Source organism: Macrobrachium rosenbergii, chromosome 2 (genome assembly GCF_040412425.1).
Source record: "Macrobrachium rosenbergii isolate ZJJX-2024 chromosome 2, ASM4041242v1, whole genome shotgun sequence".
In the NCBI taxonomy this organism is placed as follows: domain Eukaryota; kingdom Metazoa; phylum Arthropoda; class Malacostraca; order Decapoda; family Palaemonidae; genus Macrobrachium; species Macrobrachium rosenbergii.
Window position 1 is genome coordinate 35,596,319 of NC_089742.1, and position 21,694 is coordinate 35,618,012.

The following is a 21,694-nucleotide window of genomic DNA, read 5'->3' on the forward strand; positions in this document are numbered from 1 at the left end:
TCCAACATAATCTACCAGAAGCAAGTATAGCCCTAACCAAAATTTACCAAGAGTAAGGAGCTCCAACCAGAATTTACTAGGAGTTACTGTAGAAGCCCCAACCAAAATTTTCCAAGAGTTAGAAGCTCCAACCAAAATTTACCAAGAGTAAGAAGCTCCAACCAAAATTTTCCAAGAGAAGAGGCTCCAACCAAACTTTACCAGGAGTTAGAAGCTCCAACCAAAATTTACCAAGAGTAAGAAGCTCCAACCATAATTTACCAGGAGTTAGAAGCTCCAACCAAAATTTACCAGGAGTTAGAGGCTCCAACAAAAATCTACCAAGAGTTAGAGGCTCCAACCAAATTTACTAGGAGTTAGAAGCCCAAACCAAAATTTACCAAGAGTTAGAAGCTCCAACCAAAATTTACCAGGAGTAAGAAGTCCCAACTAAAATTTACGAAGAGTTAGAAGCTCCAACCAGAATCTACCAAGAGTCTGAGGCTCCAACCAAAATTTACCAGGATTTAGAAGCTCCAACCAAAATCTACCAAGAGTTAGAGTCTCCAACCACAATTTATCAGGAGCTAGAAGCTCTGGAGTTAGAAGCCCCAACCAAGATTTAGCAGGGTTAAGAAGCCTCAAGCCATAATTCACTGAGGGCACGGGACTCGAACAATAATCCACCAACAGTAAGAAGCTCCAAAGGAAACTCAGTAGAAACATGAATTTCCGAACATCAATTCACCAGAAGTAAGAAGCTGCTACTCGGATTTCCCAAGAGCAACAAGTCTCTACGAGTATTGACCAGGAGTAAGTTATAACAAAATTTCACCAAGAACATGACGCTTTCGCTAAAAATATGAGTGGTTTCTTGTAAACGCATTCCCACAAAGATTCACTGATCCAGGCTGCTCTTTTGTGTGTGCATGTATGTATGAGTGTGTGTGTATATATATTTATTTATTTATATATATATATATATATATATATATATATATATATATATATATATATATATATATATATATATATATATATATATATATATATATATATATATATATATTCTTCTGGAATGTAATGGAAAATCTCCCATGAAAAGCAACATAAACCAAGACTGCAAATATGACAAATTAACAAAAGCATAATGGTAACAATTTCATACACCAATGAAGATTAATAATCACACAATTTACAAAACAATGGGAAATTCAGTGATCATTTCAGTAAGCAGTCAGGGTATCAGCTGGTGACAATCATTCTTTTATAAAAAAAAAATCATCACAAAGTCTTAATGAATGAAGGGCCCATTTTTCACACATTCTTAAATTTTATATTAAATTTTGCAACACTTCAACTGCTGTCATATTTTATCATGATGGGTATTACATCGTTCTCATCTTTTCCCTGTATACAAAACATAGCTACAAAATTTCTCTGAAGCTTTCAAAACCAAACATATCTGAAGTAAAGATGCAGTAAACGACTCTCAACACTTTAAAGTACAGAAGAATACAGTATTACACAGGTAAAATGGGGTCACATAATGTCATTACTGATTACACTTACGTAGTCTCTGAGAGATTTTTTGCTTAATAAAAATAAAAGGAATTGTAAGAATGAGCTGTTACACTGAATGACCAGAACCTGAATCAAAATGAACTCCAGAGTATCATTCAGACGTAAAAATCAACTTAATGACATTTCTAATATTTTAACAACATTCGCTGAAATTTGGAAAAGCAGTGTCGGAAGTTAAATTAAATGAAAGGCGAGGATAATACAGGAATTCGAATCTGGTGGAAATGACGTTTGTTGGGAGAGCAAGCAAATGATCAGTGGTGAAGTGGGCAGTAACAATTGCAGTTCATCAATAATGCAAAAGGAAAAAAAATCATGACCAATGAGCATGGTCCATTTCAAATCTATAATAAAATAAACTTCAAACAATGCTAAGCCTAATATTTATACATCTAACACTTACAATTACCGTTATAGCAAAGCCCATAGCATTTATGGTTAAACTTTTTTTTTTAATATAAACCATCATTTCTCTATATCAACATTTCTTACATGCTAATACAAGATATACAACAATAATTAAAATCAACAGCATAAATCATATAATTTCTGTCGAGTGTACTTCTTCATCACTCTAAAAACTATGATTCCTCAACTTCTCCTCCTCCTTCTCTTCCTCCTCCTCCTCCTCCTCCTCCTCCTCCTCCAACTTCTCCTACAAAAGAAACCTACACCTCCTGTGTCTGTCTATATCCTTGCAGTGCATAGCAGCCTTTTTTTTTTTTTATCAAATATCAAATCATTGTCGGTAATTTATTTCAATCAGCAGCTTAATTGAAAAGCTATAATAGTACAAAGAATATACTAGTATTTAACACTATCTATTATAAACAGGTTCAGTACGGAAAGTTATGTTAACTATTTCTTTAAGCCAAAGCAGATAATACATATGGAAAGATTATGCTTCTTGTTTTTTTTATAACCTTCTTCACATCTCCTCAACCGTCCATCGTGTTCACTCCTCGAAGAGTTAAGTGTCTTTACGGCTAAAACAACAGAGGGAAACTCCACTGGTTTTAGAAAAATAGAAGAAGAACTACATTTGGTGTCCAGATATTTCAAGGAAACGAGTCCATAAGGTATCACATGTACTGATGGGAGTCCTCCAAATACTGCAGTTCACAAAAAAAAAAAAAAAAAAAGGAATCTTCCTTTGTAGAGAACGGTGCGAACAGCACTCGTGATCTCCTTTGCTACAAGAGGCTCTTTGCTCACACAGCCTGGCGAATCCTTTCCGTTTTGTGTTTGCTTGTGATTCTGTGTTTTGTTTACATACTTGATAAGTCTCAGATGACCAGACAAAAAACTTTCAGATGCCAGATAATCACAAAGGGCCCACGTATGAAGTCGTGGGGGGGCATTTGTTGGTCAGCAGATTAGACGAGGGCACAAAACGGCTTCGGCTGAAGTTGTAGCTGGGTGAAGAACGCTGACAAACTGGTCCTGTCTATGGCTGGTAGGTTATTTGGGATCCCACAAAAAAAAAAACAAGCCTTGTATAAATCTGAGCAGAGTATCCTTTAGGTTAAATGGAGATCACTGGTGTTTAAGTCTGTCAGTGAGTAGGTGCGAATAGATCTCAAGACTGTCTGTGACTGGCTGACATGGTAACAAATGGCGTTGTTGAATCCAAGGGTCGTTCATACAAAAGATTAATGCGGGTCAACAAAGACTTCGGACGAGAGTATGATTAATCTATGCCTCTCCTCGATTTTTGCAGTTAATGTCGTCAGTCGCAGACTTGTGAATCAGATGAATAAAAGAAAAACAGATTAAACAAAACAAACAGAGAAGATTAACAGTCTAAAACACCATCTGCATCCTAACTAGCTGAGTTTCTTGGGTCGTGATACATAACTTCCAGCTCATGACAGACAGCTTCAACTTCTGTACATTGCAAAACTGCTTATATATATATGTATATACGTCGCAGAAGGCTTCATTTAAAATTTCACAGCTAACTCCGTTTTCTATACACTGCTTTGTTTAGTAAGTTTCTATGTCTCTAGACTGATCTTTCTAAGACAGCAATAGATTAAAAGTACGTTAAAATAGGAAATTTGTTTCATCCCTCAACTGACAGTTGGCTTTCGCAGTCTTAAAAGTATTCTATGAGCACTATGTAATAAATATGAAATAAAAACAATATTCTTTCCTATTATTGCAAACTGACTATCAACAGTGTAAGAAATGTGTTTTAAAGTGAGTATGTTCTTTGATTCCTTGCCCTAAGGAACACAGGTTCTGGTAATTGAAAACTTTCAGTTCTCACCGCCGAGTGATGCCAGCAAAAACTTTTTCTCCGGTACATGACATTCGTCGTGTGTAACGTAAAATAATCTTCACTAACAGGCACCTTCTCAAATTCCAGTCTCTCCTTTATTTTAGCAGTTTCTGAGCATTTCTTCCAGCGACCATTTCTGTTGACCTTCCTTGACCAGGCGTATTCACGTAGAAAGTGCAACAGTTCTGTAAAGATAACAGCTTACCCAAAGACCGACATCTCTCCTGTAACAAAACATTTATTTACGTCCATCGTCATCGTCTGAGTCTGGGAGACTCCTTGTAACATCCTTAAAGCTGGATGTCATCTATGTCAGTGTATTTAAAAAAGGTATACTGCATTTACGCAAAGTACTTGGGGGTACTGTTGACTTCCTGATGCAGTAAGTCTAAGACTGATGTTACTAGGCTCTCTTCTACCTTGTCGAGAAGAGCTAGCTGCCTTAAATACTGAAATTACTTACAACTCTTCAGGTCACCAAAAAATGATTCCTGCAACAGTGCAGCTGGCATGGGACAATACCATGGGGGCCAACCCATGTTAACCAAGCCCAGCTCATCTTGCAAAAGACCATCCATCCAAAGTGCTGGCGTTAATAGCAGAATCTGGGACTACCTCGACCAGTCACACTGTACTTGCAAAAACTCAGTGATTCTGACTGGCGCCTGGCATTCCGTCATAGCAGGTTTTGCCTATGCTTCAAGGGCAAAAGCACCAGGAATCGAAAATTGAAACGTGCACCTGTACATCTGTGCCAAACAAACTTCAGAGCTGCGTGTACATGTGTGTGGTCATGCGGTCGGACTCACTCGGAGGGCGGAGAAGAACTTGGCTGGCACTTGAGGGAGTCACTTGTGGGCTTCCGTGGGATCTGGGAACTTGGCCACAACTGGAACTAGGCCTCTGGTTAGGCTGAGGAATTGGACTTGATCTCGGAGAAGAAGATGGGACCGGACTTGACTTGGGCGATGACTGGTGGGGTGCGGGACTTGTCCTTGAGTCAAGTGCTTCAGAGCTAGCTTTGGATGACACTCTCAAATACGGAGTTGGTGCCAACTCAGCTGTAGGAGATGAGCTCTGGAACTGAGCCCCAGAGGGTGCCTGGTAGGACAAGTGCTGTGGGACACTTGGAGGTGACGAGGGCCTCTTTCCCTGTGGTGAGGCTACCAAAGGGTACTGGTGGGAAGCCACAGGCGATGGTTGTCCAAGGAGTAGTACACTGAGGAGAAATGGGAGGGGGTCGAGTAGTACGTGAAGCCATGGTAGTGGTAGGAGTAAGAGCCCTTGCTAAAGCATCACGCAGCATATCACGAAGTTCATTACGAAGGCTGCTGACTATCTCCTTCCGCAGATAGTCCATCTCTTGCGGCGCGAGCAGGCAGCCAGTCAAATTTCCTGCAAGGATGAACAGTATAACTATCAGCACAGCGTCCTCAATATATATGCAATAGAAAAAATATATTAGGTATTACATGATCCTTTCACTATGTATAAGGAAAAATATCAGTCATAAAACACTGGTATTTTGTAAGTCTTATTAGAGTAATAAATCATTGTATAGAAAACTTATAACCTTTGGCAATGCTGAAGGTATATAAACAGAACTGAATGTGCATCATTAATGCTGCATAAAGAAAAAAAAATGAAATTTTCATTCTAGTAAAACTGGTTGTCTAGAGAAATCTGGTATTTTCTTGATATCAGGGAGGCCCTTCAAAGGAATGATAGCACTGTTGTCAGTTTCTATTGAATACAAGTAGGATTTTAGCACTGACAACTTTGACTAACATTTTTCTCGGTAACTGAGATGAAGTTTGAGCATCTCACTTACATTTATATACTAACAGCTCAAAAGGAAACACTATGTTGTTTTAGACTGAAGATTTTACTAACTATGGGAATCAACTGGTTGCAGTTGTTATATTAAGTACCACATGTTCAATAATACTTGACACGTTATCCAACTTATCTGACTTGCATGTCTTATGAGAATTAATAGTATTACCAGTGAATCAACAATACATTTAATCATTACAATAACTTAACCGTTAAAATAATCTGTCATACTGATGCACTATAATAAAAAATTCAATCGTCTACGTATTCACTGTAGGAAGATTGCCATGAAGCTCAACAAATTCTGTCTGGATAAAAATGCACTATGAACTTGCTGCTTGATCACAATTACAGCGGTTTCTTTTGAAAACCAGTTTATGCGCAGGCAAATGGCCATCTAAACATCGTCACTTTCTTTTGCTAATAGAAAATATGGAAGGGGGGAAAAAGGATCAACTGCATTTCCTGTGTTGCATGAGCCAGGGATTCTATAAATTGAATAAACTTTTTGGCTTCTAAGTGATGCAAAATGCTAGACAAAACACGTAAATAAACTCACAGGTCAAGAAACTGGTTAAGACTCTCTATGTAAAAATCATTTCTCTCAGCATCGTACACAGCAACTAGCAAATGCTTCTCTTGAAAGGTTTCAGAACAAAGTGGCTGAGAACAAAGTGTGTGGAACGGGTCATCCAAAAGAGAGAGAGAGAGAGAGAGAGAGAGAGAGAGAGAGAGAGAGAGAGAGAGAGAGAGAGAGAGAGAGAGAGAGAGAGCTTCCCAGTCCGGAGGACGAGAAGAGAGAGAGAAAGAGAGAGAGAGAGAGAGGTGTGAGAACAAGCGATGGATAATAAACTGTACTCTGTAAACAAAACCAAGGAGGATAAAGAAAGCGGCAAATGGCAGACAACGTCATGTCTCTTTGAGGCGAGTCTAATCTAAATAAGAGTGGAAGGCTAGTGACAAGAGATCATGACGTCACAACATACACTGGAGTACACTGTCTGAAAGCGATAGTTCTTCATTTGCACAGGGCTAAAGAGAAACTCGAATGTTTGCCAGCAGGACTTGTGAAGTAGATGAATGCAGGGATAGAGGGGGGGGGGCAAGGGGGTTTAGTGGGTAGGTAGGGGTATACGTACCGCAGGGTAGAAGCAGACTTTGTAGAGACAGAACACCCATCGTGGCTTTAAAGAAAAACAATGGTCTATGCTAAAGTGTTTTAATTTGCTAAGTTGCTGTATGTTATGCGCTTTTTTTTCCCTTCCTAAATTCTCTTTTTTTTTTTCTGGACTCCACATCTACTGAATTTTTATGCGTCACTCTCAAGAGGTGAAACAATCAACACTGGGAACCTGACAAACGTCTATAGATACAGGATGTTTAGGCTTCATCTCTACACCTGCAGAGATGAAGCCTAAATCGGTCAGCGAAGGTCTCAGCGACATTAGATCATATAATCGGTCACACTTCACGCCTGTCCACCATATGAAGGCCTGAGGTCTAGACCTTGCGAAGGCCGACGGCGAGGGATCTCCAGGAATAAACTCGGAAGACGGGACAAACGAAAACATTCCAACATCCGTGTCCAGCTCGGCTGTTCTGTCCTGGTTGAGGCCGAGCTGTGTGAGAGGGCCGCCTCATGCAAAGATAAATTGACCAAAAGGTGATTAATGAATCACCCTCATCGAATTAAACTTCAAACCGAGCTTCTAAGAATATGACGAAGGGGAAGGCGTCCGTGGTCGATGGCGTAATACGAAGGTAATGAAGTTCATGAGGAAGAGAACAGCCGAGCTGTGATAATTCATCCAAATGTCTAATTAACTTCCATTAATTTGAAGCTACTGTGCATGCAACCGTGCAATATATATAAATGGCGCGCTTAATATCTTATCGAGAACACAAGACGTAGGGGCGCCGAATTTCGTGTGGCGAAATCCATTCCATAACGTTTATGTTTCGCTACGCCGGAAGCCATTCTGTAAAGGAACTTGAAGGTGTTTTCGTCTCAAGAACATGGCCATTAAGAGGACACATTAAAAAAAAAAAAAAAAAAAAAGAAATTGAGCTCACTTTTTGGACGATTTTCGGTATCAACATGTAAAATAAAGATGAGGGAAAAATCATAATCCTGTTCTTAAGATATCTAATGCTAACACAGGGAGAGAAGGTTACTGAAGAAACTGAGCTTTTATTTACATTCGCTAGGGTTAAAACATCAGCTTCGCTTCTCATCGCCAGTAAAATTTACGAGCCTCTATAATTCTTATTAAACTTATACACAGAACTTAAATATTATTTTTGAACAAATGTTAAACAATGAGTTACCCATTCTTTACTACAGGCGTCGTGAACTAGAAGAATTAAGAGTAATTTTTATTTACGCGCAAAACTTGGAAAAAGTTAAAGCCACCGATCTCTGTCCCGTTTGGCTCGAATTCGGATTTTCCTTTCTGACTCCGTTTTTCCTGACCCTTATATACCATCCTGTTTTACAAGTGGTCCATGGATCACTTCTTTTGGAAGGGAAGTTCCACTTTTTCTGCCATTTTTTATTTTTTATTTTTGGAGACCTGCAGCACCTTCTTTGGGTCTTGACCGGGCAAATTAAACACTGACACATCGATATTCCGGGAACAAGAGCCCGGACTGATATGTATGTGTGTATGTATGTATGTAAGTATGTATGTATATATGTATATATATATATATATATATATATATATCATATATACACATATATACACAGTATATTTATGTATATCCCAGCTCAACCTACATCATGAGCAACAACAATTAATCTCTTTCTTGTCTTACTTGGCACTGAGCTTGATAAGGGAACTAGGCTGCCCGTGTTACTGGCCTCCGCATCAAAAGAGATCAAATGAATAAACCCAGTCGAGGTCCAGGCGACGTATTTAAAAATTCACTTTTGCACACTTTCGCATCTTCTCGTGTGAGGCGACGCTCCTGCATAAGTCATTGCGCAAGACCAACTGCTACTATCTTATTCTTTAGCTTCGTGAAATGAAAAGGGGGGAAAGAGAAAAACTAGGTGACATACCGCATTAAAGCTACACCGTCAATATCAATTTGGGTAAGCGCCGACCACTCTTCGTGCAAAGCAGTTCACGTAGGAACTCTTACGGCTCTTCTTTCTTCTGTTTAGGAACTGTGTTCGAGAATAAATTAACTGATTTTAATAGTATCATCAGAATTGTAGAGTAATCATTCTCCAGCTCAATTTATCAGTTATGGAAGCAAAGCGGAACAAATAAAACAAGCGACGAACGTGTGTAAACGTAAGATAATTCGAGACACGCTAAATAAATTCTTTAGAACTTCAGGTATTCGAAAGTTAACACGAATTTCATAACTCATCTATATTCAAAGTCATTATCTGCCTCAACATCTGTCTGGGAAAGAACTAAAGTTATCCAACTGGTAACATCTGAAGGGTGGTTTTCGTGAATTCTCAATTAACTTGTAACTGAATTATGAACTAAAATAGTGTACTAGCATTTCGATCTACCTTAAAATTTCAGAGCAGTGTCACCAAAACACTTTAGGTCTCTTGCCATTTCAAAGGACATGTTAGTGGAAAATACAGCAAATCAGATTTCGCAATCCCAAATAAAATCACGAATCCTTCCCACTCTTTGAGATAATAATCTGTGATCTCTTTTCAAAACCCACAGCTCCCACAAAACCACTAACAAATATTTGTTAAAGGTTTCTGTTAAAAACCGGATACGCCAAATATCTTTCTACTGTACAGTAACATAATAAATTTTCAATTGCTATATTTTTCTTCGTATTCTATTTTTGCTCTTGCGTAGCTGTCACAAATTCAGGTTGAAATATAGAACTAAATGTTCAAAACTTCTCTTGGGTTTTACGTAATATCGCAGTTATATTGTCACCATGAGTCTCCTCGCGAAATTATATATAATTCTCTTTGTTAATCTGCAAATTTGCAATCTGAACGTGTCCATAGATAATCTTGATATTTGATCATTTTGACGAGTTCCGTTGATGACTCTGGAATACGAAGATTTTCCAAGATAACTGAGATAACTGATCATTTTGATAAGAGCCTCCTTGATTATTTCAGTATGGAAAATTCTCAAGGAGAGGCATGCAGGGGTGCGCTTCAGAGTGTCACTATTTAAGGAAACCGTAGTTGTGATAAGAGTGGAAATCTTCTAAGGAGGCTGTCATCAATGACAACACGAGGTTTGCATGGTTTCAATATAACTACGATAAGTATGAATTTAGGATGCTTTGTACATTAATAATAGGTATTGTAACTGGAGACTACAAATTTAAAATTCCTCTTCATTCCGCCAAACACACTAATACCTCTGGCATATTTTCTATTTATCAAGTTACATATATATATATATATATATATATATATATATATATATATATATATATATATATATATAGGTATTAATATACATAATATATATACATATATATATATATATATATATATATATATATATATATATATATATATATATATATATATATATATATATAGTATGTTTGTGTGTGTGAAAATAAAAGACAATATAATTGCTACATTCATACCTACAATGCTGAATCATGGATGAATCCCTTTGCAGATATATTATACAACATTAATAGCTTCGTACACCTAAAAAGAAGGCTCATCAGTAGCATGTCAGTCCCCATAAAAACACTAGCACTCACGCTTCCTAGATGTTGGGACCCTTCCTTTCCACTCCCCTTTTTTACAATATCTATTAGGCTCTTCCTAAGTCTTCCTCTCTTCCTTCCACATAACTCTTTCCACCCCTGCTTCATTCGGTTATCTTTCTTGAGTCTTCCACCTATAGGGAATCTTCAGAGTACTCACTCCATCGAGCCATGACTTCATTCATTTCAGACAACGTCTCTACAGTGCCATCTTTATTCTGATATCCATTTTCTTAGGAATAGTTACACGTTCTCTTGGAGTTCTTTCCTCCACTCCTTTTATCCAGTTTTTTTTATATTATTTGCTCTGTTTTTCTCTCTCCTCTCCTATACCTACACATGAGCTCCCTTTCTGTCATGCAACACTGCCTCAAATGAGCTTTTTTTTTTTTTTTGCTTAATATCTCGTTTCGTTATCTCAGTACCTGATGCAATTATCCACTCATCCTACCCTTCTATACTTTCAAATAATCCCAGATTCCGTATTACCTCACCACAGAGTTTTACAGACTCATTAATTCCCTCTGTCACTCGTTCTTTAACCAAACCGATATGCTCTTCTCGTATGGCCTTCTTACTTCTTTCTTATAAAATTCACTTGTCTTGGTTACACCTACTACCACATTTGTATCACTTCCTATCTGGCTTGAATTATTGTGTATCTTAATCTTTGCTTCAATCAAATAATGATCAGATATACCTCCCGCTACCCCTCTTCTTCCCGTTCCATCCATAAAATTGCTCCTCTATTTACTCACTACTAACATATATTCTAGCATATTCTTTTTCTTACCATCTTCCCTTTCCCAAGTAAATCTATGAATAATATTCTCCCAAAACTCAGCACTCCCAGCTGTCAAGCCCTTACCCAAACACGAGGTTGTCTCCACCCTCATTTCTTCCCGAGGCTCCATACCTATCAACATTACAGTCTCTTCCTCTGTCACCTATATTTGCATTTAAATCACTTAGCATAACCACCCTTTCAGGTTCTCCAATTCCCTTAACCAACACATCTGTAGCCTGTCATCCGCCCACAGTCTTCCTATCAGTATAAGTTCTAGAGCTTCTCTAGCTCTACATTTTTTTATATGTATATAACTATACAGCATGCTTGACTAGTTTTCTTTATGATGTTTTATAAAAAGAAAAAATCTTGAAGAATTTGACGTTAGTTACATCAGTTAGGGTGCTTGGCTCCTGGGAAAAATTTTCTTTGAATGCATTGCAAAACTGTCAGCAGAAACTTGTAACTGACCATTCAATACTCCACGTCCCTACTTTGTTGCCTGTAACAATTTAAATTTAAATTTAAAAATTGTATGAATCTCTTCAAGTTACAGACAATAACTTTAAGTGGACTTAAACGAATAATGGTTGCAGTCCAATATGAAAACAATAAAAATGTAAAATATTTCTGTCTTGCTTGAAAAATTTGGCTTTTGTAACTCTTTGCTTAATAAATCTCAGTTCATGGTATGAATGCAAGTTAGCTGTGAGGCTGTCAAGTGTATTTTCCGAAGAGTTTGCAAAATATGAAATAAACGCTACAGTAAATATATACATATAATATATATACATATTAATATATATATATATATATATATATATATATATATATATATATATATATATATATATATATATATATATATACATATACATACACAAACACACATCAACTGCATGAATATACATGCATATACAAATACTAGTACAATATATACAGCATATTACACACAAATATACACATATACGCAGCCACACTTCCACACACACACACACACACACACACACACACACACAAGACACTGTATTTCGCTCTCACTCAAACAAAATTGCAGACAAATTCTTCCTTATCAAACAGATGACCGGAAGATGCCATCCAAGAAGACAAAAGTATACAACAATCACGATCCAGCATCCTGACACCCTACCACTCCTTACAGCCAGCTACTGACGACGACCGGTGAAAGGCGTCCATTACTCACCCTGTGAATAGGTGAGATTGCAAGGCAAGGAAGAAGCGGGCGTGACGGTGATATCGACAGCGGACGTGTTCGGTTCCCGCCCCAGCATCCCGAGATCCACGGAGTGCTGCTGCAGGATGCCCGGCGTGCCCATGCTGACGGCTGCCACTGCTGATGGCGATGCCACAGAAAGAGGAGGGGGGGAGGGGGTGATTATCCGTTTTGGACTACTTGAGAATTCGTGAGCGGTTAATGAAACGTGGTCAATGAGATGACACAAAAGAGAGTAAAGAAAGAAAAAAGAGAGAGAGAGAGAGAGAGAGAGAGAGAGAGAGAGAGAGAGAGAGAGAGACTAGTGGCTGAAGTGTTTAAAAGGTTAACATTTCTTTTCTTTCCAAGGTTTTTCGTTTTTGCGTAACCTTTTCCAACGCATGCGCAGAAAGCAGAGAGGTGAAAGGAACTTTAGCGGGCATCGCAGACGAATTCTTGCGATTGACAACTGTTAGTAGCGAGTATGCTATGACAAAAATGAGGCCTTCTAATGTGGTATTTAAGCGTCAACAATAATCCAACTAGCTTTTAATAATAATAAAAAAAGGACTTAGATATAAAAAAAGCATCTCAAAACTATAAAAAAAGAGAAAAAAAATTCAAAAAATCACCGGAAGCAGTCGCTGCTTGCTGGGCGCACGCTGGGCACGGCGCTGGAGTCGTCGTAAGGACTATGGGGTTGCCGGAGGTGTCTCCTACGGCGCCTATTTCGGTTTCCTTGGCGCCCCCGCCTCCGCCCCGCCCGCTGCCGCGTCCGCTCTGCTTCAGGAGGCGGAGGATGTCTTTCTTGATGGAGTCCATTTGCCCGTACGCCCTCGCCGTCTCCCTCTTGCGGTCTTCGCGTAGCTCGTATCTGTCGGATACGCAGATGTGTGTCAATTATTACACATGGTGTGTGTGTGTGTGTGTGTGTGTTTGTGTGTGTGTGTGTGAGAGAGAGAGAGAGAGAGAGAGAGAGAGAGAGAGAGAGAGAGAGAGATTTTTGTGAGGGTGTGTGCAGGTATAACAAATTGCTCTAGTTGTGACACTGAAACTGACAAGAGTTACTCTTACTGTGTCCAGTAGAATGGAAGGTAACGATAAAATGAACTATTCTAGTTAAAAGTACTAATAAAATGATTTTTTTTTGTTAAAGGTACCGATAAAATCAATTATTTTGAGTAATGTGTGAATGAAAGGGTATGTTTAACCAGGTACAGACAGTGCGAGTGGATGAAAGAGATTAAACGACAAAAATGTATTGGGTACTTGGTAAGACGTCGTGCCCTGGGTTAGGTTGGGCTAGGTCAGACCAAGGCCAAGAGAGGCAAGGTTTACCCAATTGGGCTGAGTCGCCTCCCACCTGGGGTAACTACGTAGGCGATGACGTATCTTAGAGCTACCTGCTCATTACGGCAACTCGCCTGCTGACGCAATAAGGAGGTAGACAAAGCTCCGCCTACGTGGGGGATTTGGGGGGAAGTGAGCAGACCTCTTTCTCTTGGCCTTGGGTCAGACTACATGGGATGCTGGGTAGGACCCTGCGCCCTAACTTAGGTCAGGTTAGGGTAGAACAGATGCTTTGAATTGCTATTATCGCACTCTTCCGGTAAGGTGGAAAAGAGTTAAAACATGTGTACCCAACTGGTTTCCAATTTAAAACTTCCTAAAAAATTCTTAACGAACCTAAAAATTAGATTCGTGAAGATATATCTAAATACGTTTAGAGATAAAAATAAAAAAAAAAAGCTCAAGCAGTTTTCTGAAGAGATTTAAAAGCATATGTACCTAATTGGTTTTCAGTTCCAAAAACTTCCTATAAAATTCTTAACGAACCTAAAAATTAAGTTCGTGAACACATTAAATATTCTTTAGAGATCAAAACTTTTCAAAAAAACGACTCTAGTTTTTTGAAGGGATGTTGAAAAAATTCCTAAAAATTCTTAACAAACCTAAAAGCAAAGTTCGTGAACACATATTTAAAAATCCATTACAGGTAAAAACTTAACTGAAGCAAAAGCATATGTACCTAATTGGTTTTCAGTTTCAAAGATTTCTTAAAATTCTTAACGAACCTAAATACTAACTTCGAGAACACATATCTAAGCATTCTTTAGAGATAAACAAGTAAAATTTGCGCCGAAGTTTCTTCTTGCACCGAGTTTTCTGTACAGCTGCTACGAGCGGAGCAATCAAGGCCACTGAAAATAGATCATCTTTCAATGGTCTCGGTATAATGCTGTATGAGCCACGGCCCATGAAACTTTAAACACGACCCGGTGGTGGTCTATCCTATCGCCGCTGGTAGACGCATGATCATGGCTAAATTTAACCTTAATAAAATAAAACTTCCTGCAGGGTTAGAGGGCTGCAATCTGGTACGCTTGATGTGATTGGGGGTGGATGATAACATACCAATTTGCAGCCTCAGTCTCTGTAGTTTTAAGATTTGAGGGGCGGAGCAGGAAATGCGGACAGATAAAAGTGGCGGTCAGAAAAAGTGCGGACGGACAGATAAAGCCGGCACAATAATTTTCATTAACAGAAAAACTAAACTAAAAAAAAAAAAAAACGACTCAAATAGTTCTCGTTGCATTTTACCTGAGACTCGAAATATCCTGTTTGATCTCCAACAGGTCGTCCTCGTTCACTCCGTCTTGTCTGTGCTGCTTCTTCGTCTGGTGGATGTACCTCGAGACGAGGCGACGCATCACCTCTGTGTATTTGTTGGCCGAGCCTCCTGCCTGTGCCAGCCCTGTTGAGAAACCACACACATATATATATATATATATATATATATATATATATATATATATATATATATATATATATATATATATATATATATATATATATATATATGCTTCCCTATGAATATTCTAAATAAAGGAACACTTCTTAACCACCATGCAAATGAGTTTCTGTATTGCATTTACCCATAAATAAGCCATGTTTACGATTGGGAACACCATGTACTTGTATACGGCTTGCATATGACTGTAAATTAACAGTTATAGAGACGAAGAAGTATATGAACCCGTTTTTCGACAGCCAAAGAACATCATGAACGAATCCAGCAAATAACAACTAAGAAAGCAACCCAATAACTGACACATAAAAAACAAGAGCCACTAATAAATAGCTGAATAAATAAGGAAGAGCGCATTACCCCCTTTTCCATGGCGAAGCTCTTCCTCTTGTCAGGGCGCCTCCGCCCCCTCCTGTAGCAGAGGGAGTGGATGCAGTTCTTGAGTCCCCTCATGCAGTAGAAGATGGCTTTAGGGCTGATGATCAGGTTGAACGGGCAAGGTCGACCTGGGTCAGTGCACTCATCCACAGCTTTGACTACGACACTCCACTTGGCTCGAAGCGTGGTCTCTACGGGCGCAGGAATAGGGCCACGATGGGAGAAATACAAGGGTTAAACAGGGAGGGATTTTTTGGGGGGTGAGGAGATTGTCTTTCTTTATATTTTTTACTGGATCTTTTGAATCTTCGTTTCTCTTCGTCTCATGCATCGAACGATATGGCAGATTTATTCTCTTTTATAGGTAATAAGTGAACAACCAAATTTGTATGCTTTAGTTGGTCTCATATATATATATATATATATATATATATATATATATATATATATATATATATATATATATAAATATATATATATATTTATACACACACACACACATATATATATATATATATATATACAAATATACCTATATATATAATGTATGTATTTAAAATTACTATATATATATAATATAATATTAGAATTATATATGTATGTATGTATAAATATATATATATATATATACATATATTAGTTATATATATATATATATATATATATATATATATATATATATATATATATATATATATATATATATATATATATATGTATATATGTATATGATAACATTAATAAGCTTGCTTTTGAAACTTATCAAGTTGTAGTGAAGTCGACATCTGTACATTAAAATGATTGTGAACTGAACTGATGATTACATAAATCAATTTTTCCATGACTTTATCCTGCTAATGCCATATCATGAGAGGTAAAAATACATATATTTTTTTTGAAGTTACTTTGAACCTCAGTTTTTACTAAATCACTCTATAGATAGCAAACCTAACTAATATGATTTACCCCTTTTCTCAAAAGGAATTAATTATGACAATGACATATCATTATCAGATGTTTAGTACTCATTTATGCTAACATGAAAACAAGTCTCAATGATTTACCTGAATATTTAGCTACACAAAGCTTTTGGCCCAAAAAAACTGGATGAAAGCAAACCAACTTCATAGTAGATTTACCTAATATATATATATATATATATATATATATATATATATATATATATATATATATATATATATATATATATATATATATATATATAATAAATATATATATATATATATATATATATATATATATATATATATATATATATAAATATATATATATATATATATATATATATATACAGTATATATATATACATATATATATATATATATATATATATATATATATATATATATATATATATATATATTTATATTATGTCAGATTTTCCTTGACGTGAAATGAATTCTGTCCACTGTCATCTGTCTGGTCAAAGTCTTCATATAGGTGCTCTGTCTCCACGGTTTTCTAGCCTTTGCCACTGACCCTCTTCAGAACCAGATGGGTAAAATTGTAAAAGAAGCTTTAAAGGATCCATCTATATTCTTGTGGTGGCCTAAAAGTTACATTACAGAGTTGTTGCAAAAGCCCCAAGAAAAGTTATCATTAAACAACCGATTAATGCAATGACAGAGTAATTAGGTGCAAAAGCGACTATTGACAGCAAACAGCAGGATTTCTCTGTATAGTTTGCATTTATCTCGTCAGTCAGATCATGAGTGTTATTTTCTGAACGAAAAAGTAATTCTATGGTTCTTATACGTTAAGACCCCACATATCAGGGCTTGAAGCCTATGGCGTTTTTCATTCTATGACAATAATTTTCTATGAAGTAAAAATTTGGTGAGGCAGTTATGAAGTTGATTTTTTTGTTTCTGCACTTTTATATATATATATATATATATATATATATATATATATATATATATATATATATATATATATATATATATATATATGTGTATATATATCACAAATTTCAAGAGTAGCTGATTTGAAAAGATTATATTTCATGTTGTTAAATTCCTAGGATTCATTAAGCAAGTCTGATGAATTGCAAGTAGTAAGAGCACACACACCAATAATTAATTTGTGGAATTATAAACAAACATATTACTGAGGACAATAAAAATGTATAAAAACTGTTCAGGAATTTGACACCATTTAAGACCTGAAGTACGTTTCCCTATCTTAGTGAGTTTCTACTATTATGATTTCCTCTAAAAAGTCCAGTTCTCTGGGAATATTTCATATAGTTTCCAAGTCCAAAGTCTAGTTAATTATCAGATTATCAAGTTATACATATATCAGTGATTCATAATGAATAATAGGGGCAAAAGACAATTAAATACACTCACTGAAAAAAAAAACAAAGGTGGTTGAAATCTCTAAATAAATACATGTAGTTTGGTTGGAAAGATTACTTTTTTTGAATGTCGAAATTCTCAAAAGAGTGAATAAAAATTTAGTCTAACACCTCAGAACATTAAAATGTGTAAAGACGTATTGATTTCATTTATGTCGAAAAAATGGGAGAGATGATTGTGGAAATGTAACCCTCTTGAAAGTAAAACACTCCATTACTTTCCCAAATAATGCCCAGATAAAGTATGAATAACAAATAACATATAATACAAGCTGAACAAATGTTTCCTTTTGCTAAACTACCAAAAAAGAGACACAAAAGTTATGAAGGCATAAAGAGTTTGTTAGCTTACTAACACTGACTTACCACAATAAGGTTTATGCATTTTCATATTATGTACATTGTAGATGCATGAGTGTGCTTGTATGAAGGAAATGAAATTAATTGTATGTAAGTTTACTTATTTATTCTTGTGTCAAGGTGGTATGTATGTGAGTATACTGATTTGGGAAAGTGTTTCCGTAGCATATACAATGGGGATGGGAATGCCTGCCACTGATGAAAACAAACGTGAATTACATATCTGTTTACTTATGAGTTATTCCTGCGTTTTGTAATATGCATCTGGGTGCATAAGCAAGGGAAATCCTATTCCCAGATGGTTTACGTTGACAAAAAACGGAAATATCTTCTAAAATATCTTTTTGAACTGGTGGGCAGAGAGGGATTTAGAAAATCGATTTCATTTCAAATCTAAAAGTTATGGTGCATATTTGAGGCAGAGAGTCAGCATCCGCCGTTATCATGATAGTGTTAAGGGTTAATATCAGGCTACTATGCTTCCCTTGTCATAATCTACCACGATTTACTTACTTCCTAGATGTTATTCATATTAATATTTACTGATTTATTCTCATTTTAATTTACTGTCCCTATCACTTCCGAGCCCTGTATTTCTCTTCGTCTATATTAGGACTATTATGCAAAAATTGACTCGGCAAACGGACGGACGGATTTTCTGGTCAGTTCTTACATAAGTGGAAGTACATTATGATTAACAGCATTATCCCATTTGATCTCTTCTTTATTTTTACTTCGTATTTCAGCGTTCTCTACCTTTCAAAACGGTTTAAAAAAGGAAAGGAAAAAAATAACCCTGGCTAGGAGGATTTGTATTCCATCCAGTCCTTTCTGTAAAGTCGATTCTGTCCCTTAATCAACAGATAATTCAATCAGTTTCTTGTAAACCCTTTTCATTCGCCGGCTGCTATTGTTTCCTCTTTGCTGCTGAACAGTCTAGCTATGTAAGGAGGTTTTATGGACAATCTCACACAGGCACACGCATACACACACAGACACTACCACAGAAACAGAATAGAAAGTATAATTAAAAGCTTGAATGCACTTTAAGTAAAGTAATGAGTTAACACTGACTCAAAACGAATTCTCCACAATATTCAAACTTCAACATATGAGAACTTCAAATGTCACTCTCACTTTAAACATATTCTCCACTGCTTTGCAAATCAGCATATAAGCAAGCTAAAATTTATGCTTAGTAAGAAGCCCTATTCTCCTTTAAGTAAGCTTTATAGGTTTTTCTTTTCTGATCAGCATCGTCCCCACGCGAAGACAAAAGACCTCAATCTTAACATATAACGCAATGCACTGTGTATTAGCAGTGAAAAACAAAATTAAAGTATTGGATACAGGGATTTACTTCCTTCCGAGAGTTCATAGGCATCTATACAAGTAAACTAAAAACTGTCTGTCTTCATTTACTCAAAATAATCTCTTGTGTGAGACACGAAAATTCGCTGAGGAAGGCTCCGATGCAGTCTTAAATGTCGGGTATAAAATACAGTCTTAAATACCGGATATAAAATACACAGTCTTAAATATAGGTTATAAAATACACAAAGTCTTACATATAGGATATAAAATACACAAAGTCTTAAATATCGGATATAAAATACACAAAATCTTAAATATCGGATATAAAATAAAGTCTTAAATATCGGATATAAAATAAAGTCTTAAATATCGGATATAAAATACACTAAGTCTTAAATATCGGATATAAAATATACAAAGTCTTAAATATCGGATATAAAATAAACAAAGTCTTAAATATCGGATATAAAATAAAAAAGTCTTAAATATCGGATATAAAATACAGAAAGTCTTAAATATCGGATATAAAATACACAAAGTCTTAAATATCGGATATAAAATAAAGAAAGTCTTAAATATCGGATATAAAATACACAAAGTCTTAAATATCGGATATAAAATACAGAAGGTCTTAAATATCGGATATAAAATACACAAAGTCTTAAGTATCGGATATAAAATACACCAAGACTTAAATTTCGGATATAAAATAAACAGTCTTAAATATCGGATATAAAACACACAACGTGCTTTATTACTTATTCGAAATGCTACGTATTTAAAATTCAAAATTTAAAAGTTTAAACTTCAAGTATCCATACACTTGCGCGTCATCTATAAATCTTGAAAAACGGAACAGCATTCTTTCTAAGTAGTGTCAGCATCTGAGTAAGTGATTTTCATGTCACATCTTCTAACTGTAACTCTGTTGTCATTAAGATGAGACTCATATACACAGACAGAACATCCATCTATTGCGATTTTAATTACGTCCTTTCTCAGATTAAGTTATACATTTGCTTTTACTTTATTACACACAGGTTTAAATACATAGTTACTTAGTTATGTGGAAAAATAACTTATTTACAGACCAAAGCAGACACAAGGTATGCATCATTCTCGTCTAGCCTCTTAAAGGACGAGGGAACAAGAAGGACATAGAACTATATAATTATATATATATATATATATATATATATATATATATATATATATATATATATATATATATATATATATATATATATATATATAGAGAGAGAGAGAGAGAGAGAGAGAGAGAGAGAGAGAGAGAGAGGGAGAGAGAGAAAATTCAAGTCGGGGGAAGAATGTAAAGAGTTCTTGGACGAATCCTGGGCCCGGAAAGTCATCAGAAGTACTTGTTTCCATTTGCAACGACATCTGTGAGTAGCATCCAAATGCCTAATGGCTCCTCTCATTTAGAGGAACTGTGATCGTTCTTGAGGTTTTTCAGAGATATCGTTCCTAAACATTAAAAGTAAATATAAGATCAGGAAAGTACTACTGACAGGTATCAACAGAAGCATTCAGTAGAGAGATGTGACGTCAGAGTTATGCAATAATGAAGTAATATATTTAAAACAAACTACGGTCTTCTCAAAGACATAGGACGTTCTTGATCTTGTGCTTAGAAGCTGATGTATTTTTTTTTTTTAGCCGTTACTGCGTAGACGCAAAAGTCTGAGAATTTTCTCAAACTTCTTGTGTTTCGATTCTGAAAATGAGGCACAAAATATCGGCAGATGAGAATGATGCAACTTTGTACCTGCTTTGAACTTATTCTAGTGAAATGTGTGTGTGTGATGTGTGTATATGTGTGTGTGTAAGTGTACAATTGTCTGAAACTGTTAATCATACTTACTTATGTCGATTCCTTAAAAGAAGAAACGATAAAGAAGCTTTATAACAAGATACGGTTAACAACACATGACATACAATGGAGGCAAACAAGGCAAGCAGTCAGTAAGCAAGCAACATTAAAGAGAAATATATATATATAATCAAAGGCAAAGGGAAGTTCT

The 21,694-nt window shown here is 36.2% G+C and overlaps 1 protein-coding gene across 1 annotated transcript in view; it reads right to left on the reverse strand.

The window, feature by feature from the left end:
* Positions 1 to 1,061: 1,061 nt before the first annotated feature.
* LOC136842794 (transient-receptor-potential-like protein) overlaps positions 1,062 to 21,694 on the reverse strand; it is a 236,741-nt gene continuing 216,108 nt past the window's right edge. The window contains exons 15-20 of the mRNA XM_067110640.1: positions 15,535 to 15,789; positions 15,013 to 15,166; positions 13,044 to 13,285; positions 12,403 to 12,552; positions 5,101 to 5,242; positions 1,062 to 5,066 (exon numbers count right to left, since the gene is read on the reverse strand). Coding sequence (XP_066966741.1) covers positions 4,613 to 5,066; positions 5,101 to 5,242; positions 12,403 to 12,552; positions 13,044 to 13,285; positions 15,013 to 15,166; positions 15,535 to 15,789 — 1,397 coding nt within the window. The 3' untranslated portion in view covers positions 1,062 to 4,612. The remainder of the gene's footprint in view (positions 5,067 to 5,100; positions 5,243 to 12,402; positions 12,553 to 13,043; positions 13,286 to 15,012; positions 15,167 to 15,534; positions 15,790 to 21,694) is intronic.